Source organism: Canis lupus, chromosome 13, assembly GCF_048164855.1.
Source record: "Canis lupus baileyi chromosome 13, mCanLup2.hap1, whole genome shotgun sequence".
Taxonomy (NCBI): domain Eukaryota; kingdom Metazoa; phylum Chordata; class Mammalia; order Carnivora; family Canidae; genus Canis; species Canis lupus.
In genome coordinates this window covers 2,954,692-2,981,478 of record NC_132850.1, presented here as the reverse complement: position 1 = coordinate 2,981,478, position 26,787 = coordinate 2,954,692, and the positions used below count along the sequence as shown (strand labels likewise).

The 26,787-nt window shown below is 59.6% G+C and overlaps 2 protein-coding genes and 1 long non-coding RNA gene across 13 annotated transcripts in view; 1 reads left to right on the top strand and 2 right to left on the bottom strand.

Annotated features, from left to right (window-relative positions):
• Positions 1-1,120, bottom strand: part of EDN2 (endothelin 2) — a 7,389-nt gene extending 6,269 nt beyond the window's left edge. The window contains exon 1 of one of the 2 annotated variants that reach the window (XM_072771663.1): positions 924-1,120. In XM_072771663.1, coding sequence (XP_072627764.1) covers positions 924-988 — 65 coding nt within the window. In that variant the 5' untranslated portion in view covers positions 989-1,120. Of the gene's footprint in view, positions 1-118; positions 287-923 lie in introns of those variants that run through there. The other variant, XM_072771662.1, reaches the window with a different exon arrangement.
• Positions 426-22,311, top strand: LOC140602334 (uncharacterized). Its single transcript, XR_012005283.1, has 3 exons — positions 426-2,092; positions 19,223-19,382; positions 20,634-22,311. It is a non-coding gene; the product is annotated as an uncharacterized lncRNA (long non-coding RNA).
• Positions 21,997-26,787, bottom strand: part of HIVEP3 (HIVEP zinc finger 3) — a 459,420-nt gene continuing 454,629 nt past the window's right edge. For all 10 annotated transcript variants that reach the window (XM_072771656.1, XM_072771652.1, XM_072771653.1 and 7 more), the window contains one exon: positions 21,997-26,787. In XM_072771656.1, coding sequence (XP_072627757.1) covers positions 26,041-26,787 — 747 coding nt within the window. In that variant the 3' untranslated portion in view covers positions 21,997-26,040.

Here is a 26,787-nt window from a genome sequence, read left to right as displayed (position 1 = left end):
GCGCCCCCCCAGCAGCCCCCCGGCAGACCTGCGAGGACCGAGCCCTGGGGAGGGAGACCCCCCCAAGCAGACCTGGGGGTGGGGGGCCGCTGTAGCAGGTGAGGCTAGGGCAGCTCACCTTCGTGCAGCGCCAGGAGCAGGGCCAGCGCCACGGAGCACCAGGCAGAGGGCAGGGCGACCATAGCGGCGGGCCACGGGCTGGGCGGAGGACGGAGCCCAGGAGGACGGAGCGCGCCTGTCTGCCGGCGTCCTGCTGCCAAGCCGAGCCCACAGCTCACTGCCTCAGTGCCCTGGCCGCTTCTTATAACCCCAGCCGCGGCCCCGCCCCTGCCCGCCGGCCCTGCCCGCCGGGACGCCGCCTCCTCCCGGGGTGCCGCCCGCCCCAGCCTCCCGGTGGGGGGGACAGGGGAGGGTGGAGGCGGGAGGGGAGGCCCCGCTCCGCCCTCTGTGCCTGGAGCACCTCCTGGAGTACCGGCCCCTCCCAGCTCTGCTGGCCTTCCTCCAGTCATCCCCAGGCGCCCCGTCCCCCTTCCCCACTCTCCGTGTGCACGGCTGCTCCACGGGGCGTGCCCGGGGCTAAGAGTGGGAAGGGGGGATCCATGAGCAAACCCCTCCCTCTCCTTGGGGGGACACCCGGTCATCCCGCCTGCCACTGCCACCCAGGCTGAGGACGCCCCTTCTCTGCTGTGTGGGAGGGGAATGGGGGTGCTCAAGGCTGTGTGGTTTGGGCAAATCAGAGCCGTTTCTGGGCCATGAAGGACACAGCTCACCCCTGACGTCGGACGGGCCTGGAGTTGCCCCCCTCCCCAGGGCGTTGGGACAGGAGCTCTGGTCCCTTCCAGAACCTATGGCCTTCGTGGGAACCACACAAAGCACCCCTCGAAAGGTCTCCCGCCTTGGACGTGACAGGGTGCTTGGCTCACCTGCGGCCACTGTCTTCAGGAAAGGCGAGGCAGTGTTGGGGGTGGTGCACCCCGGGGGCCGGCATTCTGCTCCTGCCTCCTGCCAGCTCAGAAGCCGGGCTTTTCTGGGCACAGCGTGGGGTTGCACCGGTGCTGAGCTAAGCAGCCTGCACAACCGGCAGTCGCCCTCTGTTCCTGCCCAGGCCTGGCTCAGAGTCCACCTCCTGCGACGTCTTCGGGGACCCTGTCTCCGGGTACACCTGGAAAGCCCTCTTGTTTCTCGGAACTCCCAGAGCCTGGCTCTCCAGCCTGCCTGACTCATGACGCCGGGCTTATCTCCCCTGCAATCTCGAGGCCCAGAACTCCAGAGAGCGCCAGGCCTGGAGCCTGCCCCGCACACAGTAGGCGCCCCTGAGTGCACGCTCACAGAGGGAGGAGGGACTGCATGAACACACGCCTGGCTCTGAACTGTGGAGATCGGGTCCCCCAGGAACCCAGGCTGTTCAACTGTCAGCTCCTGTGTTCAGCAGCGATTTTGTCATCGGACGTTTCCCAAGGGGGAAACATGACCACGGAGACGGGCAAGCTTGCTTCTTCCTAGGGCGTGACTAGAGCGTGCATGTGTGTGTGTGTGCATGTGAGCGTGTGCGTGTGTGCCATGCCGGGACAGAAGGGCAGCCTTCTCTTCCTTCCCCGGGGCTGGGTCGGGCTGCAGTGGAAGCAGGAACAAACACGTCTGAGCACCTACTGTGTGCTCGGAGCATTTTCAGCCGCTCTCTGTCGTGGCCCTGGGATGCGAGGCAGCTGTCACGGTCCGGGGATTGGCACCACTACTGCCCGGGACGCTCAGAGAGGAGTCTGGCCTGGCCAAGGTCACACAGCTGTTAGATGCCACCGAGCTGGCACTGGGACTCGGATCTCCGTCCCTCCTGCAAAAAAAAAAAAAAAAAAAAAAAAAACAAAACCAAAAAACCCAGACTCCCCACGCAGTGCTCACCGCCCTCCCCCGCGAGGCACCTCTCTAAGAATTTAGAAGAGTATTTCTGGAATGAGGTGAGCAATACTCCTAGTCATTTCTATTAGCCTCGCAGAGAATATAAATACGGAATGAAGCAGGGTCAGGGTGGGGGAAGGGGCGGAGAGAGAATTCAAACTACTGAACCATGAAGAGAAGAGAGAAGAACAAGCAGGTCAGCCGGGAGCAGGAGGGGGTCCGGGTGGGGAGGAACCCAAACAGGGAGGCAGATAAAGACAGGTAGGGAGAGAGGGAGGACAAGGAAGCAGAGCCCAGCGCCAGAGAAAGAACTCGGATTTGAGAAAGTAAAAGAGAAAGACCATTTGGAAGGAGAGCGAAGGTTCTACTGCGTCTAATCTTTACACAAATGCAAAGTGCTGCTGAGGACAATAGGGAACCAGAGGCTCTGAGTCTGGGAAACATAATAGAAGAATTAAACAGACCAGGAGACAGGATCCCTCTCTGGTGTGAAAAGAGGATGACGACAGGGCAGGGGCCGCTGCCCGGGCCCCGCAGGGTCAGTGTGGGGAGCCGTGCCCGGCTCCGGTGCCCCTCCTTCCCCGCGCGCCACAAACAGGGCTCCTGTGAAATGGAGAGGCCTGGGCCCGGAACCTGAGCGAGCCCAGGTCCTAGGGGGTGAAAGCCTTCCCGGAACACGGCTACCCCACTGGCAACAGTTGGTTTCCAGGTAGAGAAAATTAAGCTGATTTAAAAAAAAAGCCAGCCTCGGCCCCACAGCTCCCCAGCCGGGCCCTGACCAGCTGCCCCTCCTGGCTGGCCTGGCGACATGGCCCCGACCCTACTGTTCTGGCTCCCATCAACGGCCCCCGCCAGCTGCCCCAACCCGACCTGGCCCTGTTACCAGCCTGGGCTGCTAAAGGCAGCAGGGATTCATCGAAATAACCCCCCATTGTCAGGATGTGGAGGGAGTTGTTTGGCACACATGATGTGCTCCACTCAGGGTTGGCCCCGGCCCGACCCAAGGAGAGGTTTGTGGGGAGGGCAGGTTGGCAGAAGAGTGAAGTTGAGGCATATTCTGGGTGGGACATGGCGCCAGAAACTGCCCTTCAGAAATTCTCTCCAGCCTCTGCTCCCATTTGCCGGATGGGATAACCAAGGTCCAAGAGGAGGAGCAACTTGGTCAAGACGGTGATGGGGCCAGACATGTCCTCTTGGCTATTGATCCAGCCCAATTCTTTCCAGTACACCCAGGAAGCGGCCAGGGGTCCAAGGTGAGCCCCTGGGTCTGTGTGGGAAGGGCCACTAGGAAGGACCCGGTGGCAGGAAGGCCAGGGCACTGGCACGGGGCTGGGCCATCTTCCCAGCTCCCTCTCCACCCTCTGCACCAAGAGTAAGTATCTTAGGCCGTCCAGCAGCCGAAGCCACAGTGTGGGACTGAGAGCGCACAGCAGGGATGATTAAATGTCCAACCCGGCAGCCAGGGGCGGGAGCAGGGGCCTGGTATGGTTGCAGGACCAACCAGCTCCGGCCCAGCTCAGCTGTGCACACTGTGTGGCCTTGGACAAGTCCTGCCCCTTCCCCGGCTTCCCCGAAAAGCTCGTGAGCTTTCCCACTGACGGAGCGGGGTGCTCTCAGCTCTGACGGCCTATGGCATTCCAAACCAACCTGACCAGAGTTTAGAGCTCCCTGGGCAGCCCTGCAACCTCTTGCTCCCAGCCTGGGACCGTCTGCACCCTCACTTCTGGAAAACCAGAAGGCAACCAGGTTGAAAGCAACCAGGTTGCTTCCCTGTTGCCGCCACCCTGGCCCCGCTAGGTTTCAGAAAGTTCTGTTTGCAGCCCCAGTGGAAGGGACACAGCGTCTTGGGTGCAAGCACATACCGTGCAGGCGGCTTAGCGGAGCGAGCAGCTGGGAAGATGGGGCTGGCCAGGGGGTGATGTCTGGAGTCTGCAGGGCATGAGGGGTTGGGGAGCGTTTGGCCCCGGAGCCAGCCCAGGCTGGGGATTTAGGGACTGAGGAGGTTCAGACATTCCCATCATCATCTGTCCCCAAGGCTGCAGGTCGGGGCTGCCCCCCTCCAGGCCTGGGGCCACTCAGCCTCATGGCCTCTTTCTGGTGGGTGGTCTGGGCCTCCTGCCATCAGCCACAGCTCACCCTGAGCCAGCAGGGCCTGCCACCACCCACACCATCGTCCCCACGCTGGGTCTCCGCAAGGGCAGGCTCAGCGCTGCAGGACCAGCTCCCCCGGTGTCCACGGCTTCCCTGGGAGGACAACCCATTGCCAGTTCTCCTCCTCCCTCTGCCTCAGCCCATTTGGAGAGATTTATATCTCCCATATAAACTGTACTTTTAAAGGAATAATTCATGTGCCTTGCTTGTTATTAATCAGGCCAGGGTCAGCGAGGCCCACGGAACTGCTGGAATTTCAGCCGAAAGTAGATTTTGTTCAGTCAAGGCACCCTTGTCGAGAGGCTGTGTAAGTCCTGCTGGACTTGCCAAAATAAGGAAACCAACTCAGGACTCAGCAGCATCCAGGATGGAAATCTCTGGATGCAAAGCTTTGAGTTACCTTCCAAGTGCTAAGGGCCCAGCACCCCCCCGACCCCCCAGCCTTTCAGGTGTGGGGTAAACACACACGTACTGAATATGTAATGTATTCTTAGCATCGTGCTAACTGATTCACAGGCCTCAGCTCCGTTAACAGACACGATATACCTAAGAGGTGGGACTGTAATTAGTCCCTATTTGAGGAAATTGTGTAAAAGCCTCACGACTGGCCCAATGTCAGACGGCTGGCAAGTGGCAGAGCCAAGATTACAGAGTGGGGCTGTGTGACTTCCAAGCCCTAACCCTGAACTCTGTGTGCCCTCCGTGCACTTTCCTGGCTCTGCAGCCCACAGGGGGCTCTCCCGCAGCAACTCTTCTCCAGGGGTTGTCCTCCCTGATGAGGCAGGGAACCCCATGCAGGCTGGGAGAGTGGGGTCCCCGAGAGCTGAAGGAGCCTCCCACCTGTGTCCACGGTGGGGGGGGGCTCACCCCTTAGTAAAAACACAGCACTCAGCCCATGTGTACAAGGTCAGTGTCCGAGGCCTCGTCACAGCTCTTAGGTAGACACGGACTGTCCATTCTTATTTCACAGGATACCCACAATAGACCCAGGAGGCAAGCTCGGCTCGTAATTCTCACTTTACAGATGAGGTCTTTCCAGATAAGATTCTCATTTTATAGATAAGTGAATAATTTACTCAGGGTCACACACTGAATAAAAGGCAGGGTTGGAGTTTTGGCTCAACAACCTATAACATGTATATCCAATGCTCCTTTCACCCATCCACCCACTCATCCATCCATCCACTCATCCATCCATCATCTAACCTTTCACCTTCCTTCTATCCATACGTCTACACAACCAGTCTCCCATTCATCCACCTCTTGTGTAAGAGATGTGGTTAGAGAGATTAGAAGGGTCAAACCTTGAGAAGCTTGGAATAGCACATACCTGTCCTGAAACTATCTGGTTATTTCCTGGGGAGTGGTGTGTCTCCTCACTGAGCCCATGAGCTCACCGAGACGTGGTCTTCTCTGAAATCACCAACCCCAGGGCTTACCACAGGCCAGGGCACTGTTGGTTTATGATGCCCGACACTACAGTGAAATGCAACAAGATGGCCTTGCCCCACCAGACAAAGCCTGGCTTTGCACACACATCTTCCTGATGAGGGAGATCTAGGCCCTTTTTCCTGCCCGGTACCATCTTCAAAATCTTCTAATGATGAAGACTTGAGATAATGTGTAAGAAAAAAAAATCAGACAAGCATCCAAAGACAGAAGGGCCCTTGGCCTATACCTAGATGAGGAAGCCAAGGTCCGGGTAGAGGAGCAGCCCGCCAGAGGTCACCCTGCCAGGCCTGGATGAGGAAACCCAGAATGCCTGGACTCTTTCCTGAGACCTATGCTCTTGTACTTGGAGGGGCTGGAGCCCCCACCTTCTCCCCCATCCCACTGCTACCACCAGCCAGGACATGCAGCTGGCGGTTTTTCAGAGTCACACCCACTCTGTTGCCTAGAACCCAGGTTTTCCAAGGCGCACCCAGTGCCCCACCAGGAGGACGCCTTTCCCCTCGGGGAAGGGGTGAGCCACCAGGAGGTCGGGCCACCAGAAATACAGTACGTGGTTCTAGAATTAAGCGTCAGCTAAAAATAAGTGCCTGGTGCCTATATCATCAGGGTAGCTTGGTGCCCAGCAGGCAGGCAAAGCTTGGGTTCCCCCTGTGATTCCAGGCTGAAATTCCTGAGCAGAGGTGTGCCCGGGATACTTCCTTGCCTGAAGGCCTTGGCCTCCCTGCCCAGCTCCTGGGAATCCTGAGCCATGAATGACCCAGGAGAGGCACAGCTGGGCTCTGGCAGGAAAGAGGGCGGTCAGGAGCTGAAGCCTCTGCCTGGGGCTGGCTCCGGGTGTGGGGGTGAGTCAGGGGCCAGCCCACCCCTGGAACCTCTGTGGCTTGGCAGATCGAGCTGTCAACTTCAAAGCCCTGTGACTCAGGCTTGAACCCCCTTGCTCTCGGCCCCCCACTCCACCCCCAGACCCCTATGGACAAGTGCTCAGTGCCGTGCCAGGATATGGGTAGGGTAGGGCAGGGGCTCCGTGGTTTGCAGCTGGTTCTCTTGCTCACTGGCCATGTGACCCAGGGCACACCACAGTTTCACCTTCTGGAGTGTCAGAGGCCGCATCCGTCAAAGGCATCCAAGAAGGAAAATCCTACCTCACAGCTACTGGGAGGCTTTGTGGCAGAGCCCATGGCAGGTCTGGCCCCTTGCCGGGCACAGGAGGGCTCTGAGCCAGGCTCTATCCTCCCCTTTGTCCCCCTGGCCTGTTAGGTGCATGTGGGCTTCTCAGTGTAGACCTGCTCCTAAGGAGGAGCAGGGTGTGTGTGTGTGTGTGTGTGTGTGTGTGTGTGTGTGTGTGTGTGCACGCGTGCTGGGTACTAGACATTGCACAATCTGCATGCCATGGGCGAGTTCCCCCATGAGTTGCCCCTCTGTTACTCCGGGTCACATAGTCCCTCCAAGAGCACTTGGCCACCTGGCTCGCTCCACTCACTCACCTCTGCTTTGGCACACCATACAATGCCACGCCAGACAAGGAGTGTTTGCACACCTGGGCCAATGCTGCCTTATGAAAACCAGGCTGCTGCTGGAAGCCTGCAGCCGGGACCCAGCCTGGTGTCAGGGTGCAGCCACTCGCCAAGCCCACATGCCCACCCTGGCATCCGGCCTGCTTGGGGTCTGACCCTGAACTATCTCCATCCCGTCGACGCTGACCTGGGTGCCCAAAGCTTTAGCCCACCAGACCACAGGGCTTGTCATTCCCTGGATACACCACAGACTTTCATGCCTCCTGGCCCTCTGTGCAGGCTGGGGCCTCTGGCCTCTTTCCATTCTTACCTGACTTATGCTGGCCATCCTTAAAGCTCACCACGAATGTCACCTCCTCCAGGAAGCCTTCCCAATTCCATCTAACATAGGAGAGCTAACCATCGCTGAATGCCTGTGTGGTTCTCATTTACAGCTTTGCTAGGCTCCGAAGTCTCTGGCGAGGCTTTACCCCTTGTGTCCGAGGCTGCGCTAAGGGCTCTGCCTCTGGGGTCAGGCCGAGCCGGGTTTGCATCAGAGGGCCACCTCTCATTACCTGTGCCCCCCTTCCCTCTTTCTCGGAGCCCGTCTCCTCCTCTATAAATGGCCATCATCACAGCATGGTGGCTGTGGGAAGGGTTAGGTGAGAAAGGGCCCCACCGGTGGTCGCTGTGGATCACACCTAATCCCAGAGCAGAGTCACGTTCTTGCTCTCACGCAATCTTTACAACATAACCCTCTGAGCGGTGCCAGTGCTTCGATCTTCAGATGAGATCTCACACTCCGGGAGCGTGGGTAGCTTGCCCTGTTACGGTCAGGGGTTCAAGCCCAGGTCTGCGGACCCCGGGGCCAGTGACGTTTCTCTTCCCTCTGTTCTCTGCCCATGTGACCTCCCCGGCCTCTGTGCCCTTGTCCAGACCAGATACTCAGTAAGGACTTGTTGAATCAGAAGTGGGGGAGTCAGGGATGTTTCTCCTGGGCCCACTCTTCCTCCACTGGCCTCAGCCCAGGCTCTCTGGGTTCCCATGTGGGAGCCCCAGCTTGGGGAGCTGCCTTTTGAGCTTCATGGGACAAGACAAAGACAAAGTCCTCTTGGGTTGATGCGGCCTAGCCCAGCGTTTCCTGTAGGATGTTCCAAGGAAAGATGCAGGTAGCCGGTGGGATTCCATTGCCAAAGGAGTTTGGGAAATTGGGTTTCCAGCAGGGCTTCCGAGAGCTTCCAGTGGGCAGATGAGCTCTGTGACTCCTCCAGGGGCTGTCTCTGACCCTGGCAGGTGAGGGTGTCCTGGGTCCAGGGAGGTGTCTGGGGAGGGGGGCGCAGAGGAGTGGCAGGCTCGGGTGGCTGGGTGGCTGCAGGCAATCCCCTTCTTCTGGCTGAATGAGGTGCTCCCTGAGTACCCGGGGGCTGTAGAGCGTGTAGACTTCTTCAGAGAGCCTTCTGGGATCCCCCTTGGGAAGTATAGTGCCCAGCCTGCAAAGGGTACTCTGGAGCTTCAGCATCCGGGGAGCCCTTCCCTGGAGTAACATCGGGGACCGTGTACTCTCCATCTCCCCATCATTCACCCTGAAACCAGCCTGGGCTTATTAAGTGGCTGGCACTTTAAGAATTAAAATCATCGCCACTGTTTGCCCCTGTAGACATTTACCCACATCTGGTTCCAGGGGTCAGACCACGCACAGACCTTTTGCACGTGTTGGCACAGTTATCACCACAGCAGGGGATATTCTCTTCATTACTCCCATTTTACAGATGAAGAGTCTGAGGCTCAGAGCTGTGAGGAAGTGGTTCGCACGAGGTCACACAGCCATTTAAATTGAGACGTGCCTGCCTCAGGCCCGCACCCTGAAGGGCTACGCTGGTATATGCGATGCCATACAGAATCCTCATGGGATTGCAGCTGATTATCAGTACCCTCCTTTTCCAGATAGGGAACCTGAGGTATCTGGTCCAAGGTCACCCATTCTAGCACAGAAGGAGCCAAGATCTGAACCCAGGTCAGCCTGTCCCCTTGGTCTGAGCTCTGATGCTCAATTCCAGATTTTCCTATCAATCCCCAAAAGCTGGTCCTGGAGGTGAGCCTTGGGGTCTGAGCCTGAGGGCATTGGGAATAGTCCCCCATTGGTCAGCCTGGCTGTTGGGGTGTCAGCAGTGGGAACTCTGGGAGCTTGGAGAGGGGAGGAGGAGGCTGTTTATGCAGTGAGCCGTGTGCTGGGTGGTGAGGTGAGCGGTGACTCAGGGTGGGAGGCCCCGAGTGGGCGGGCAGGGAGCGGGGGCAGCCCAGGCCAGGCCAGGCCATTGCTGGGGTCCCCTGGAGGAAGAGGTCTGGGTATGGCAGGGCTGAGTCACGGCAGCGAGATGGGACAGGGAGCTGGGATGGCCAATGACCTCACGCTTTCATGTGAGTCTGGCAAGGAGCCTCGGGCCCAGGCAGGCCTGGTGGGCCCACCCTGGCAGGCTGGGCACATACCTTCTCTGGCCACCCATTGCCAGGGGGTGTCTGTGAGGCCAGAGGGTCTCTGCAGGCTCCCTGAGGCCTGGTGCTGGCAGAGCCCTGAAACCCCAACAGATTGGGGAGGTAGCTGGTGGAGGGCACACAGCAGGCAGGGGGTTGGGGGACAGCTTCTCCCTCTACCTCTTCTGCTGCGTGACCTCGGCCAAGCCATCCCGGCTCTCTGAGCTTTGACCACCTCCTCTGTCCCACGGATTCAGGTGAGGACCTCAGAAGCTGATTCTGGTCCAAGCCCTGGCACGCAGCTGGTGTCCTAGGGGTGGAGAGAGGGAGGCTGCTGCTACCAGCCATGAACCCATAGAAAATGGGGGGCTAGAGCAAATGGGCTCTGACTGTGCTGGCTGACGCCCACACCAGTGTCCCGGCGGTTGGCTGTGTGGCTTGGGGTGAAGGCCTTCTGAGCTCTGCGCCTCAGTTTCCCTAAGTGTCACATAAAAATAATAACCGCAGGCTCTCAGAAGGATGATGTCACAGGGTTGCTGGAATCTCCTAATAGCCCCTCAGGGCGGATACTGAGGAGCAAGAGAGCAGGACCTTCTCCCCAGGGGCCCAGAAGCAGTGAGGGAGTCCCTCTGCCCCCAACCATGCCCCCATGGAAGGCATGCCGGGGAGGTTTGTGAAGTCACTGCCTGTCCCCCCACCCCAGGCGCTCCCCAAGGCTGGTCCAGAGAGGGTGAGGGGTGCCAAGGTCACACAGAAGCCAGCTGAATAGATCTATCATTCAGGGGCAGGGGGCCTTTATCTCCCCAGATAAGAGGCCCCGGAATGGCCTCGGGTTTGGGTGAGTCCGGTGGGGAGGGGGGGCCGGAGCCGGGCTGGCTCGGGCTGACCGTAAAGCAGCCGCTGCTCCCAGAGGCTTCTCCGCCTGAGTCAGCCCGGGGCCGGGGCTGCCTCTGAGTTCATCGGCTCCTGCCGCCCAGCCTCGGCACCCAGGCCCGGGGCGCAAGGCAGGTCCGTCCTAATGACCCGGTGATGATGACAGCCGTGCGGGGAGCTGTGCCCACGCGCCAAGCACTCTCTCCACTTTCCTTCAAACGATCTTCCCAGCGGGCCTAGGAGGCTGGTGGGACAGGCCTGCGTGGGCTGCCCAGGGTCACGCAGCCCGGGCCAGAAGAGAAGGGTCCCCAGGGCCCAGGGCCGTGCCTTCCGCTGCCCCGCAGCAAGCTTGCTGAGCCTGTTCTGTGTCAGCCCCGGGCTGGGTCTTTGGGTCTCTGGGCCAACTGAGATCTGGGGAGACCCCATACCTGCCTGGGAGGGGGACCTAGGAGCGTGGAGGCCTTGTGATAAAGGCTCTGGGCCTAAGGACCACAGTGCCCTGTGCCCAGCTCGGGGCTGCTCGAAAAGGAAGGATAGACACGGTGCCCAAAGACCCCGGAGGAGTGAGTGCTGCCTCTGCCTGCAGGGTCAGGAGAGCTGGTGAAGGGTCAGGAGAGCTTTCCAGCAGAAGACACACGAGAACGGGGCTCTGAAGGCGGAGAAAGCATTCCAGGTAGTTGGGGAAGCCGCGTGGGTGCAGGCTGGTGGGCCTGAAAAGGTCCGGCTTGTCCTAAAGGAGCTGCAGCGAACAGTGGGAGGGACCCGGTGATGGGACAGCAGCTTGGAGGCCCGTCCACAGGCCTTGAAGGTCCGGCCAGGAGCTGACCTTCCCCTGGGGTCAAAGTGGAGTCAGCTCACATCTGTGCCGTGGAGGTCCACGCCGTGGGACCCAAACCAGTGCCGGCTGGGGTTGGAGTTTCCTTGCAGGGCCTTCTGTGACTCTCAGATGAGCCCCAGGTGGGTGACACTTTAGCCTGGGGAGGGCAAGGCAGGCCACCTGCTGGCCATCTCAGTCCCGTAAACTCAGGGCAGGCCTCCGACCCCGGCACCTCACAGTTGCACAGAGCCCCACCTGCCCTGACATCAGACTGCAATGGGGGAAAGAGGCCAGGCTGGCAGAGCCAGGGGGCAAGGACCCTCCTGCCACCTCAATATTTTCTCAGGGGGTGGCTCAGTGCTCTTCAGCCTCCTGGTTGCCCTTTGGAGGCTCACGCCAGCCTGGCCTTGCCTGGCAGGTGGCCCCGGGCTTAGCTTGGCTCCTGTCTGTACTCTGGTGTTGGCACCGCGGAGGAGCACCTGGGACAATCAAACGGGCCTCGGCGCCCCCAATCACACTGGGATCCCCACTTGTCATTTCCCGGACCGCCCCCGGAGGGCGCCCTTCGGCAGGCATCCACTTTACAGGTGAGGGACCTGAGGGTTAGTGAAGTGAGGCGGGGCCTGGCTGCAACACCTAGAGGGGCGGGGGCGGGGGGGGGGGCAGGGACGACACCCCCCACTCCACCCACCGTGGCCGAGACGCTGCTCTGCCTACTTCAGCCTATGGGGAGGGGGGAATCATTGCAGACCCCAACCTGGGTTCGAATCCCAGTCCTGCCACTCACTAGTAGGGGACCTCACGCCAATCAGTGCCCGTGCCTCAGTTTCCCTATTTGTAAAATGGTGATGATCCTACACGTTTCTCGTCGGGTTGGTGTAAGAATTCGTTGAGCCAGCTCATACCGGGAGCGCTTACGACCGTGCCCTGCGCATGCATCCCCATTTGGCAGACGGGGAAACTGAGGCTCAGAGACAGGCAGTGCTCGCGGGGCGGCTGCGCCCCCTCCCAGCCGCATGCGGTGCCCCCCCCCGCCCCCGCCTGACCCGCGGGCATCCCCGCCGCCCGGGTCGCTGCCCCCTCTCTTGCCCGTTTTGGGAAATCCTGGGGGGGCTCCCCGCCCCGCGCTCCCCGCCCCGCGCTCCCGCCGCGCAGCGCTCGGCCCGCCCTCGCTCGCGACCAATTTTGGGCAAAGCGGCGGCGGCGGCGCTACGTGCGGGCGGTGAGTCAGCGCGCAGGAATGCGCAGGACGCTTTGTTCCCGCTGCTCTGGGCCGAACGTGCTGGGACCGGGGCGCGGCGGGGCCTGACATCACCGCGGGCAGCGCCCCACGTGCGCCCCCCGCCGCGCCCGGCTGTGCGCGCGCCTCGGGGCCTGGGGACACCCCACGGGGGCCCGGCCTAGGGGGGTCCTGGCAGCCCGCGCCCCCTGCGTGGGTCCCAGGGAAACAGCACCTGCACGGTGGGGGTGCCCAGAAGGAGGAAGGCCTGTGCTCTGGAAGCGCCACGGTGGCACCTCGAGGGCGCGCAGAGAGCTGCCCTGGACCCTGCGGGAGCCCGCGCTCTCTTGCCCACATCTCGCAGGGCACGCACGAGCCCTCCAAGCCCTGCCTGTGTGTTTCCCCGAGTCACTCCCTGCCCCCCGCCGTGTCTGGGCCTGGGAAGCCCAAGAGTGGAGTGACATTGTCTTGCTCTTCTCCAGAGTCCCGTGCTGGGTAATGTGTCAAGCCTGGGAGTGCAAGGGCCTCGAGGTCTTTGGGAACCACACATGGCGAACGGTGAGACCTTTTGCGGGCAAGCCTACGCCTGGATCTTTCTAGACGTGGTGCCCTCTAATGATGAGAACCACCCTGAGTGGTGGGCACTGCTGCTGCTGCTGCTGGCGGACATTGAGGCTCAGAGAGGAGGAGTCATCGGCCTGGACCACACTCTGGTCCCCGGGGGAGCGAGTGGGAGCCTGGCGCAGTGAGAGGGGGCCCCTTCTTCAAGGGGATGGGCCCTCCTCCTGGGCTGGAGGGGCAGGCTGGGCACCCCAGGCTGCCGAGGGCTGCGGCCGTGACCAGGCCTGAGGCTCTACTTCGGGCTCTCCTCAGGAGCAGCGCTGGTGGCTGGAGTTAGAATCCTTCCTGCCCTGGATGGCTTCGGGCTTGTCACCGGCCTGCTGGGTCCTACCCTGACCCCACTGGCATTTTAGCTTCCCTAGGAGCTGAGTGGCCAAGCCTGTGGGTAGAGCCTGCAGGGGGCACGCAGGGTGGCCAGTCTAGCGGGGGTTCTCTGGATGGGATTTTGGTCATGTACTCCCTCCTTCCCCCTTCCTTCCTCCACAGGCTCCTACACACCAGGGCGGAGTGCATGTTGTCCCACCCGGGGCTGGAACATGGGGGACCCAGTTGGCTTGGGGACCTTTCACAGGGGTCTGCGGGCATCAGCTCTGGTCTCCGGGACTCTGCAACTGGGTAGGACCTCACTGAGGTCCTCACCAGCCCCTGTCCCTGCTCAGTCTGTTCTGGAATTTGTTGGCTTCTGTTCCACTGAGGCCATGTGTTCTTTATGGGGGAGATAGGGGATGACCTCCCCCACCCCGGGGCCAACAATGCAGAGGCCTTGTCCCCATCTTAGTGCCTGCTCTCTCTGGGTACACCAGCATGGCATACTGGTCCACCACCCAGCCTCAGCTAGTCCCCCATGCTGGGTGCTGGCAAAAGAGGCCGAAGCCCCCAGGTGGCCCTGTCCCCCCACTACCCCCGCCCCGTGTGGTCCCACCCACGGGTAGCACAGCTGTGACCTGGAGAAGGGAGATGTGGTGAGGGTCTTGGCAGGCCTTGGCGCCACCTGGGGCCAGGGATCCCTGCATCTGGGTCCGTGCTTCTTATGCTGCCCACCGTGTTTGGGCCTCACCTGCAGACCTGTTCACCTGCTGCGTGAAATGTGCCCGGTGGCGGAGGCCACACACGTGCACCGTGCTGGGCTGGGACCTGGGTAGGTCCCACCTGGGTAGGTCACGGCGCCTCGGATTCCGCATCTGTAAATGGAAACAGGGCCTGTTTTGCGAACACTTGGAGACTTGGTAGACACAAGTGCCTCCGCACACAGTGGCTGCTGGGTCAACGTGAGCCCTACCCAAGGAGTTCTGGTGCCTTCCACATGGTGTCCATCACCTCCCTTGAGTTGAGTCAGTGACTACACTTCTCCTGTAGATCTCTGTGGTCATAGGTGCTCTTGGGGCCCCCGTGAGGAAAACCTCCTGGTGTAGCCCCTCACAGCTCAGACCAGCCACTGCAACCCGGGGAGTGACGGGGCCCTGCCACACAACAGGGCTGGGCGGGGAGCACCTGCTTGCCATGTCGAGGAGAGGACGATGGTATGTGAGACCCCTTGGCCTGTAGGTCCCAGAGACTCCGAGGACGCTGGGGGACAGGAGAGATGGGAGTGAGCAGATATCTGCACATGCGCCCCCACCCCAGCACAGTTCCTGGCACCCAAGGGCCCCGCCTCAGCCTGGCATGCCTGCCTGGATTCCTGCCCGTGTGGTTTCCCCTGGGCCTCTCCCTCACGTCCGCTGGCAGAGTATCCCCAGCTGTCTGCATTCCTCTGCTGTGAAGACGGCCACCTTAGGGCCGGGCCTGGCTGGGACACCCCTGAGTGTGAGAGCGTGCGTGCTGGGGAGGATGGGCAGGGACGCACCTGCAGGCACCTGCTTCTCTGTGCCCATACATGGGTGTGCATATGTGTGCACGGCTGTGCCCTGGGAGCCCATGCGTTCACGGACGTGTGTGTTTGCAGGTGCGCACGGGGGAGAGCACGGACACCCGTGCGTACGCTCATGAGTGCATGAAGGGTGCAGGAGGGAACTTAAGGATCCCTGGGGGTCCCGCAGGCCTGTGGGCAGGGGCCCGTGCACAGTGTCAGAGGTGGTGCGTGTTTCCCATACCTGAGCACCCTTGCATGCGTGAGGGTCACGTAGCTAGGTACCCCTTCTCTCAGGCTGGGCAGGTGGCCTGGAGGCAGCTGGGGGACGCAAGAGAAAGGGGGTTGGGATGGATCAGGTGTGGAGCGCCCATTTGCCTCGCTGAGCTCCACGTTTCCCACACATTTCCCTAGGTAAGCCTCCCACCAATCCCAGGGCGGACAGAGCAGGATTTGAGGCCTGGAGGGGGCCGCACACGGGCCCAGATTCACCCCTCGTCTGCCTGACTCTAGAAGCTGCAGGCAGGGCCGGGAGGGAGGGGGCTGCTGCAGGGGCCACAGCACAGCAGAGGCCTAGGCGCTGTACAGCCCTGGCCTGGGCGGGCGGGAGCCTCAGAGCCACCCTCCAGGGCCCCTGTGTCACAGCCCCCACCTGCCTCTGTGGGGTGATCGTAGCAAACCTGCATGGAGCAGTTGCTCTGCGCCGAGGCCTGGTGTAAGTGCTTTGCATCCAAACCTCCCTGACACTCCAGAAGGCTGGTGCCGTTATTGGGCTATTATTATTATTACATCGCATGTACACAATATTAACATTTAATAAATATAAATTTATTTATACATTTATACCATTTTATAAATATAGTAGATCATAATATATAATAATAGCTATTCTTATCATTCTCATTTTAGAGGCGAGGAAACTGAGGCACAAATATGTTAAGTAACTTGACCGAAGTCCCACCGCTGACAAATGGACAGCCGGGATTTGAGCCCACGCAGTCTGGCTCCAGCGTCCGAGCGCCCACGTCCCGCTCAGGCCCGCACCAGGCCCCTTCCTGCTGGCTGGTGTCCAGCTCCATCCGATGTGCAGGCCCAAGGCAATTGAGGACTGGGTGTGCCAGGCCCCTGTCTCTCAGCGGGGGAGACTGGGGAGACTGAGTCCAGGCAGATGTAGTGCCTGGGCCCGAAAAGATGACCTCGAATGCCAGGTGCAGCCCTAGCTTTGCCCGCTCCTGACATGCTGGGGGACTTGAGGCAAGCGCCCTGCTCTCTCTGGGCCTCGGTTTCTGTCCCGCCCCCAGAGAGCAGGTAGGAAGGGCTGTCCCAGAGTTTCCAGGTGGGGAGTCCTGGGAGGAGGCGGGGCAGGCCTGGCAGCAGGCACGGAGTGGGCAGGCAGGTAAAGGTGAGACTGGTCCAGGGCTGAAGTCAAGGTGTGGAGCCGGTTTTCCCAGGCCGTGTCTGAGTAATCCTGTGTCTATATTTATCTCCTCCTTTCTTGGGTGAGCAAACAGAGCCCAATGCCAGCCTGGCCCGCCCCCCCCCCCCCCCATGGCAGCACGTTTCCCTCACCTGCCAGGTCGCCCTGGAGAGTACCACAGTCTTGGCTCTAAGCTCACCTTGGTCCATGTAGGACACATGGGGATGCTCAAACCTGGTGGCTTCCATGAGGAATCTAGTTGCCAGTGGTGGTCAAGGAGGCCCCACCCGGGCCTCTGAACATCTGGGCGGCCACAGCCGTGGCCTGGGGAACGGTAGTGCCTCCCGGGTCTGGAAAACCCTGCCCCACACAGGATCAAAAGGTCCCCTTGTCTCAGAAAGTCATCTTCATCCCTCCATATGCACTTTGGTCCAAGTGGTAGCCCCTGTCCCTCCAAGATCTGAAATTCCCAGAGGAGGAACTCTATGTATCCAGTGATTTAGAGTCGGACTGCTCTGGGGTTGAATCCTGGCACCCTGACCTTGGACAAAGAACCTCTCTGTGACTCAGTTTGCTCATTTGCCAAACGGGGCCAAGATGTTGTATTTGCCAGGGATCTCGTGAGCATTAGGTTGAAGCCACTAGGGGCTGACAGATGGGCTGAGCTCTGCTGGGTGAGGGGGATGGCTTCCTGTCCCTACCTGCTTCCACCCTCCCAGGCCCAGACCCATCGCAGTGACCGGGAGCCACACAAGGTCCACAAGGGGACGTACAGGTACGTGACTCTCACAACATGCACACACCATCGGACACCCCCACTTCTGAGAGGCTTACATTCAGGATGGATTAGGTAACTTGGGGCCTGGACCCTGGGAAGACCCCGGAAAGAACCAGATACTAACTTTGCTGAGACGCTTCCCAGACAGGGCCGGACAGGTGGCCAGTCAGGCCAAAGGGATGACGGGGACAGAAGGGCATCTTGTCCAGAGATGGCTCAGCCTGGGCCAGGTCGGACTCCATCCTCCTGACCCCAGCTGGGATCTCTACTGCCAGCTAGGCCCCTGCCCCACTCCTGGCCTCTGCCCTCATGGTGCCACCTTCCTGACCCTGGGGAGCTCTGGGCCTGGTGCACGTGCACCCTAGCCTTGCCTACTCCCAGGCTGGATTAGAAGGAGTCCGAGGACGTGCTGGGCTGGCAGGCTTGCGGGCGGGGCAGGTGCCGGCGCTGGGGCTGCCCTATGCTGGCTTGAGACTGGGCCGCAGCAAGGCCTTGTATGGCTCTGGCAGGGTAGCTCAGCTGGCGGCACCCATTGGCTGGGCTGGCACTCCCAGCCCGGGCCGCCGGGGCCCCAAACCACGGTAACCAGAGCCGCCAGGAGCTGATGGATTAGCGTGGCCACCTGCCCACTGGCCTGCCTGCCACTGGGGCTGCTCTTTTCCTTTCCTAAAAAGGCAGAGCTGGGCAGGAGAGCCAGGCAGGTGAACCTGGGCCTGGGGTAGAGGAGGGGTGGGCAGGGTGGGCAGGCTGTGCAGGTGGCTGTGCTGAGGGTTTGGGAATCCTAGCCCTGGCCCCGGGCCAAGCCCTCCTTGGCTCTGGACATCAATTTTCTCATGAATAAAAGGGTCTCCCTAAAGCAGCCGAGGCTTTGATGGGATCAGGGGAAACGTATGCGAGGGTCCCCCAAACCCAACCCAGATTCGAGGGCTGCTCAGTAGCAAAGAGGCAGATCCCCCTTCCATAGGAAGCCAACCACTTCCTGAATATAAGGGCCTGGTTTTAAATCCTGGCTCTGCCGCTGGCCACTATGACCTTGGAAGGCAGCAGCACCTGTCCAAGCCCCAGTCTTCCTCCTCTATGAATGGGATGGGGTACGAGCCCCCCACCTTGTGATGAGCCCATGGGGTCAGCCCCCGCCTGCTCTTTCTCAGCTGCCCTCTGTCCTCCCCTGACCCTACTTCTTCCTGGTTCTCTGCATTCATGCCCATCTCAGGCTGGCCTGCCTTCTGAAGCTGTCCGGCCTACAGTGGCCTGGCCCCAGGAGTCTCCAGGTCCTGAGCCCAGAGACGGTCCAGGCTTTGGGGTGAGGGCAGGATCAGCCCAACCCTGGATGGGGAGCCAGGCACAGCTTGGCTAAGGCCTCCATGGCCACAGACGGCAGCCTAAGCCCTCCTGAGGCTCTGGGGCAGGTCTTACTAGATCAGCGGCCCTGCCATGGGCCAGGGTGTGATTTGGGGCTCGACCCTTCATGTGGGGAATGGGGGCGTGGGCCCCATCCTGCCTTACTTCAAAAGGGAACGTGCTTCGTGACCTCTAGAGAGCAGCTGTGGGAGGCCTGGTGGCAGTGTAAATGGCTGGGAGGCCTTGGGCCTTGTGGCAGGTGGGCGAGGGCAGGTGGCGGGTCCTGCAGAGAATTCACATGCAGTGTTCATGCTCTGGAGGATGGGAAGCCATACCTGGGCACCTGCCGGTTGATCCCTGGGCCTGCGGCCTCAGGCACGGGGAAGCCAAGTGGCTACCAGGTGGCACTGCTGACAAGCCGGGAAGCTGCTGGGAAGAAGCCCCAGCCTGGGTGGGCCTGCCTGGTCCCACTGCTTCCTGGGCGGAGGAGGGGAGCTGTCTGAGACCCAGGGCTCCCCTCGGGCCACAGATCAGGTTGGAGAGAAGGAAGGAACCTGGACTTCCATGAGGAGCTGCCTCTGACTAGTGGTGCACCTGCGGCAGGTCGGGGTCTTTTCTCCTCTAAAAACAGGGACAGTAACTCGTCATTCTGGGTTGTCGGAAGGACTACAAGTCAGGTTTGCAAAATGCTAGGCACATGCTAATGCCGTTCTTTCTTTGGGGCTGTTTGGGACTTTTCCCAGTCGCCTAGGTTGAGGCCCAGGGTCTTCACAAGGACTCGCTCTCACGCACACCCCCACGATTCTAATGCCAGCTGCCATCTTCACTCTCTGGGGTCTCTTTTAGACCTTTGTTTTTCTCATCACCTGGAAAAATCCAGCATCTTTGAGGCCGATGTCATCAGGCCCTGCCCTGCCCCGTGCCAGCCCCGACAGCTGCTCATCTCCTGGGCACTTCTGATTCTGGGAAGTCCTAGCTGTGTGACCGTCACGAGGACTGCTTCCAGGTAATCTTGGTCTCTTCCCTTAGGCCTGGCCGCGTGACTTGCTTTGGCCACTGAAATGTGAGGGGCGGGAGGCTCGTTTCCAGCTGGACACATTTATGAGCAAGGGAGCGCAGTGCTCTTTTCATCTGCCTCTGAGGTCATGGGGGCGTGGAGATGCCCTCCATCAGCCTGGGTCTCTAAGTGGGGGGGGGTCAGTAGCATTCCCCTGCTGACCCCCATTGAGAGTGTGGCCAAGGGAAAAAATAAGCTTTTGCTGAGTCAGCCCCTGAGTTTCAGGGCTGCTTGTCTCTCCCTCTCTTGACTGCTGCTTACTCCCTGATCTCCCCCCGAGCCCTGCAGTGACCAGAGGTGACCTCCACACTTTGGCCAGTCGTCTCCTGGCCTGTTCCTCTGCAGTGGCCTCCTCCCTCCCTGCGCCTCAGCAGCCACGTCAGAGGCCGACCGTCCTCTGCCCACCTGGCTCGCCTCTGAAATAATGAGCTAGGACAGCTCACAGCCTTTTCTGTCTTCGTCCAGATGCCCTGTCCCTTGACCACTGGCCTCTCTCTGTGTCAGCCACCCATCTGCTTCCCTGCCCTGGCAAACTCACCTCTTTGTTTGCCAATATTCTCACGTCCTGCACCCCACTATCCCTCTGTCCCTGGGCTGGACATCAGCCTGGCTGTCCGCACCGCACCACAGCTGCTGAGCGCCTCGGGAGAAACCACGCAGTGCAGCACCCCGGGCCTCGGCGGTCCCCTGGCCAGCTTTCTCCTCCCCGCCTCCGAGGTCGTTCACCCCTTCTCAAGTCTGTAATCTTTAGGTGGCTTCACTTCATTCTCCGCAGGGCCGCCCCCAACTTCCTCTCCCCCAGCAGACACACTGACGTCCCCTGCACCTCTTCACAGGGTCACAGCAGTGCGGGGCAGTGGGTGGGGGACAGATGTCGGCTTCGTTCTCACCATCTCCTTCCCATCAGCACCCCCCTACCCTGCCCTCTGCAGCACTTGCAAGTCTTCCCTGGGCTGCATGCCCCCTGGAGCCCCAATCTCCCCTGGGAAAGTGTCACATCTGTCATCCCCGCTTCCTGTCCGCTATTCGACACGCAGCAGTACCTGCGAAGGGCTCGCTATGCACCAGGCCCCGTACTAGGCCAGGCTTTCCCTAAGTCCGCAGTGATCCCCTCAGTGCTGAAACAGCTTCTTAGCTTCTCAGTGCTGAACTTCTGGGCTGCTCCTTCTCATGGCTTCCTCTTCCTCCTCTGACCCTTAGGTGTTTTCCAAGAAAGGTCTCCAGGACGACTCAGACCCAGTCTGGATGAGAGCTTTTGTTCTCTCCTGTCACAGCAATTATGGCCACGTGATTGGGTCATTAATGACGTCACCAGGAGATAATATACACGCAATGATGTCATGAGGAGCCAATGTACAGGCAATGATGTCACGAGGAGGTAATGTACATGCAGTGACATCACAAAGGAGGTAATATACACACAATGATGTCATGGGAGGCAATTTGCAGGCAATGACATCATGAAGAGGCAATGTATAGGCAATGACATCACAAGGAGGCAATTTACAGGCAATGATGTCACGAGGAGGTAATGTACATGCAATGACGTGTTAGAATGTAAGCTCTTCGAGGGTGGGACTGTCTGGTCACTGCTGTATCCAACCTTCACCCCTCACTGGCGCTCAGCAAATTATGATGGAATGCAAAAGGTGGGGGGATCCATGCCTGCCTTTTCTCCCTGGTGTCCCCAGCAGCCCCCATAGCCACCTGCTCAGAGATATTTGAAGGCTTACTATGTTCGAGGCTCCATTAGCCACCCTGAGTACGCCATCTCACTTAATCCCCACAACCACCCTCCACATTACGGTTGGGCAATGGAGGAGGCCCAGAGAGGTTGTGTACTTTGCCCAAGGTCACACGGGCAATGAGAAGCTGTGTCATGGTCCGATTCCAGGTCTTACTCTGTAGTGAGTTTGATGATGGCCCTCCAAAGTGCAGCCCGTGCCCCAGTCCCCAGAACCAGAGCGGGACGTTAAGTTGGAAAAAGGATCTTTGTAGATGTATTCGTGAAGGATCAGGAGATAAGATCACCTTGGATTAGGGTAGGCCCCAAATCCCATGACCAGTGTCTTTAGAAGAGAAGGCCTGGGGGTGGGGGGACCCTACAGAGAAGGCGGGAAGAAGAGATCCGGTGACATGGCTACATACCAAGGCACACCAAGGCTCGCTTGCGACCACAGAAGCTGGGAGAGAGGCGTGGGGACGGACTTTCCCTCAGAGCTTCCAGAAGGAGCCAACCTTGCCAACACCCAGACTCCAGACTCTGGTCTCCAGAACTATGACGGAATAGATTTCTTTGTTTCTAGCCACCTATTCTGCAGTAAGTTGTTACGGCAGCCCCGGGAAACCCAGACCGCAGACCACACCGTGTGCTCTCTGGTGCTCCTCGCCAGGCCCGGAAGCGAGGGGCACAAGGGTCACCCGCTGTGTCCTGCTGGCCTGGTCACCTGCCTCCCCTGGGCCTGATGTCTCTGTAGTGAAAGCAGCACTCGATACACCGAGTGTCCCTCCAACCCTGACATTCTACAGCGTTCAAGAAAAACCACGAGCCAGGCGACAGGGCTATGTTGGGATTTTCAAATTTATTCCAACGTGCTGTGTCTTTTTTTTAAAAAATATCCTCAGGCTGAACACCCAGCCAGAGCTGTAATAAAGGCAATTATTATACTTGTAAAAACCTCTCATTCACAGTACAGATGTAATTTACAACAAAGGTCACACACATCAATACTGAGCATTTTTTTCCTTTTGTATATCAGACTCTGTGCTTTAGACCTGCATGGGTTTTTTGTTTTTTGTTTTTTTGTTTTTCTTTTTCACTGATATATACCATACCGACATTGCAAGATGCAAGTGTAGAAACTGGAGTTTAAATAAAATTACAGGCAAAACTACCCCATCCCAGTGTGGCTGCTGTACATATCTACAGGACGATTTTTGGAATGTATTGCCATTTAAGAACATAGAAATTCTCTACAGACGATTTCACATACAGAATACATACACCTTTTAGAAAAAAAAAGGCAAATATTTATCTTACAGAGAGCGTATATCTTACATTTGCCTACACGTTTCTTTTTTCTCTTCTCTCTCTCTCTCTCTCTTTCTTTTTAAACACTAGGTTTAGTAAAGTGATCATAAGTGCCGAAGCGGTTTTCTAATGGAAAGCAGACTGGAGCCACTACACGGAAGCAGAATTTGTAGGACAGGCCTTCGGGAACTTTCCCTGGTCAATGCTGCAGATCTGTCTCCAAGGCAGGACTTTTCCTTTCAGGAGGATTTTTTTTTCTTTCTGGAGAAAGGACTAGAGAGCACGTTCAGCTCAGATATACTGCTGGTTCCTATTCAGAAGTGCAGGGTGAGAATGAAATGGGGCTACAGGAATCGGGGAGTTGATTCTTTCGGACTTTTTCCGAAAGAGGGAAGCAGAGGGACCTCTGGGTTTGCAAGTTGGAGGTGATGGGAAAGGGAGTGAGGGGCAGCTTGTTGCTGTCAGGGTCCTGGAGGGTGTCCGTGGGTGGGCAGAGTGTAAGCCCTGGGTGGGAGTCTGGGGCTGAGCCTGGGGAAAGGTGACTTGGAGAAGAACGGGGTCAGTATCCAGAACCCCCCCGAGTGTGACGACAGTGAGGGCATCCTGGAGGGCCGGCCTGGGGGCTAAGTGTCTCAGGATCCCCAACAGAAGGCGAGGGCTGGCTGTGAGCCCTCTGCAATCTGGCTCCTGCCACACTGCCAACACCCAAGGACCCGAGTGAGCCTGGACCGAGGAGCCGCCGGCCCGCACACTTCGACCGAGCACCAGCAGGTGTCTATGGCGAAACCCAGCACCGTTTCGGCCCCGTCCCCCTTAACAGGGACAGTAGCGAGCAGCACACGCAAATTGCAAACGTGGGAGTGGTTGAGAGTGGGACGGGGGGAGGGCATGCAGTGAAGTCCTTTCCACATTATGGAGGGGTGTGTGTGGGCTGGGGCCCTGTGCTCGGGGGAGCAGGGGGAGAGTCTGGCAAAAGGGGTTAGCACTGTGCCCAGGGACATACGTCCCAGGCTGGTGGCATTGATTCCATCCCTCTGAGGATCGGTGTGGAGCAACAGCCCTTTGGCCAGATTCTATTTGTGCATCGTGTCCTTGTCATTGAGAAATGGGTCTCTGGTGACTCCCGGTGCCTGTCCTCTCTGCCCGTGCCTGTGGGCCGGAGTGGCTGAGAGGACTGTCCCCTGCTGGCCACGTTGTCCATGACTGGGTCTCCCAGGAAGGAAAGCTCAGTGGCCAGGTTCTTCAACAGGGAAATGACACGGAGGAGAGTTGGGGGGTGGTGCATGGCTGGGGGGAGGGGCGTGGCCACCCCCAAAGGTTGGGGCTGGGCTCTGCTAGCAGAAACCCCTTCTGGGCTGGACGATCTTGCCCAAGAGAGTTTCAAACCTGGGCTGGAGCGATGCTCTTTATCTAGCTCCCAGGGTCCAGTGTTACAAGTGTCCACTGGTAGGGCTGAGAGGTGAGGGTGAGGGAAGCCGGGGCCGGAACCGGGGCTGGGCACCTTCCCACTTCCTGTGAGGCCCAAACAGTCAAGGCTGGGCTTGCTGGCCTTGTCTCAGGGCGCACAGGAGCCCAGGACTCCGGGCCGGGCAGCTGAGACCTCCGGCTAACCTCACCCCCAGCACCCTGGAGCCCAGCACATCCCCAGGGAGGCCCTTCCCTATTGTCTGGTTTGTGTCTTAGCTGAACCTGGGGCTGGCCCATCTGCTCAGCAGAGGCCAGGCAGGGAAAGGCCCTGAACTGGCACAGGAGGGAATTGGGGCCTCAACCGGTGTCCTGTCTACACAACGGCTCAGGAGGCCCCAGGCTCAGGATTCACATGGCCTGGCTGAGGACTGGGGATGGTCAGGGAGTCTCTGCTCTGTAAGGTGGCTTCAGCACCTGGCCCCGGTGGGCCAGGACCATGGTCCCTGTGCTTTCTCCTCCTTGTAGAAACTAAAGAAAATAAATTCTAGAAGGTTGGGAGAAAACTCGCCTCTCCCAGGGCAGGGCAAACATGAGTTCTATATTTCAACTTGGGATTTTAATTTCTGGTCATATTATTTTTCTTACAAAGCAGGTTTTTGCCTCAGGGGGTCCAGGGCAGCTTCTTGAGGGAGAGGACGGGGATGAGGAAGGAGACACTGGCTAGTACTGATTACTTGGGAGAATTATTCAATTGACTCAGGGACAATTCTTCTAGGTCAAGAGAATCTGAGGAGGCTGGGAGAGTACCAAACACCATCCTTTCTTTTTATGCGCGCGCGCGTGTGTGTGTGTGTGTGTGTGTAATTTTTAAAAGAGATTTAAGCCAACACAACAAACAGGCCTGGGCACTTCCCACCAGTCATGGTTTTGGGTACTTCCTGGGGGTTGTGGAGGCCTGACGGTGCGTGGGGTGGGGATGGCGGTGGGGGGCGGGTTTCCCATCTCACCAAAAAGAGGCCCAGAAACAGGTCCCTATAAATGTTTGGGGCTCAGCCCTGGAAAAGCCCCGCCATGGAAGAAATAGGGCCCTTTGAACCCCAGGGACCAAACATACAATGAAACCCAAGCCCCAGCCTCAGGAACGGTGAGGCAGTGCACCTTGGATCTTGACCCCTATGGGTTGGGCCCTGTCACTTCGGCCTCGTGGGTAGTTTCTAGAACAAGGGAGGCAGCCTGTTAGCTCAGCCCTGAAGCCAGGCCTTCGTCAGGCGCTCAGGAACCAGGAGGTGAACATTCAGGGCTCCTTTCGCAGCTGAGGGGCTAGGGGTGGGGGGTGGAGGGTAGCAGTTGAGGGTGGGGAGCTGGGGGAGTTTGTCAGGATACGAGGATGGGCCCACAGCTCACACCACCTGGGTATCAGGGAGCCCGGGGGGACCAGCAAGCTCCTACCTTCTCTCGCCTCCTCCTACTTGTGTTGAAATCCTAGGAAAGGTGGCATTTTCTTTTCCTCGGGGGAAAAAAGCAAGCCGGGGTTTTCTGGGCCTGCCCGTGGAGGCTGAGTGGGGTCCCCCTGCCCGTGTCCCTCTGCCTCGGGCCTCTGGCCCTTCTCCCGGCAGCGAGGGTGGCCATGGCTGGGGTGGAATAAAGCGGCAATAAATAGGAACCATAAACACCTGTACACAGGAGTGCTTGCTTTTACATTTAATTATATGTTTTTCAAAGCTTCTTGCTTTTGCTTTTTTCTCCTTCAGTTCATCCCCCTGTCCCTCAGCCAATGGTTACCTCTGGCCAGCCTTGGGGGGATGGAGGGGGCGGGTGGCCAGCAGACTGCAGTGGCCCAGGGTGAGGCCCCACCTACACCCTTTCTCACAAAAGCACAAAATATTCACAGCCTCAAACTCCTCACGGGTTGTTGTTGGTTGTGTGTGTGTGTGTTTTAATGTGTGCGTGTGTTTTGTTTCTTTTCAAGCAACAAAAGGTATAGAAAAAGGCACAGGTAACTGCATACGTGGGAAGATAGAACAGGTGGGGGCGGAGCAGAAGCTGCTTGGACAGACGGACAGACAGGAGACGGAGCCCATGAGAGCGAGATGACTTCGAGGAGGCGGCCTGGAAACGTCTGCTGTTGCCGAACACCGGAAGCCAGATGCTGAAGCAGCCGGAGAGAGGCTAAGCGCTTGGGGGGCCCCTGTCCTGGGGCTGGCGTGGAAGTGCCCCGGGCCCCCCACTTCCTGAGGGCTCGGGGGAGCCCCGACTGGTCCTGGGCTCCCCGGACAGGTGCCTCCTCCGGGCCGGGAAGCGAGCGGAGGCCTCGGCCAGGCAGCCCACGGAGCTGCTGCGGTCCAGGGCGGGGGCGCAGGCCGCGGGGGGGGCGGGCTCCCCGCGGGGGCTCCAGGGCTCGGGCCTGCGGGCAGGGGGCGGCCGGGCCTCGGGCGGGGCGCGGGGGCCGGGCTGTGCGGGCACCTGGGCGGCGCGGGGCTCCCGGTCAGGGGGCCGGCCCGGGCCCCCGCTCGTCCTCCCCGGGTCCTCGGGGCGCTCCCTGCCCTCCAGCTCCGACGACAGCGTGAACTTGGATACCTTAGCCACGGGGGACACGGAGGCCGGCGAGCTCTCGGAGGGACTCCAGCGGCCTCGCTCCTGGGCCTCCCGGGCCCCCGTCAGGTCGCTGCCGCCGCCCGAGAAGCCGCCCACCCAGGCGCCCGGCCGGGCCTGCACCATCTGGATCCCGCCGATGGGGATCAGGGGGCACGGGGCCCGGGGCAGGTGCTGGGAGTGCAGGGGGAGGTGGCTGAAGATGTTCTCCTCTGTCCGCGCTGGGGTGTGGCCGTGGAAGTCGTGGGGGGCCGAGAAGGGTCGGGAGGAGGGCGGGGGAGCGGGGCCGGGCGAGCAGGAGGGACTCCGGGGTGCGGCCTTCTG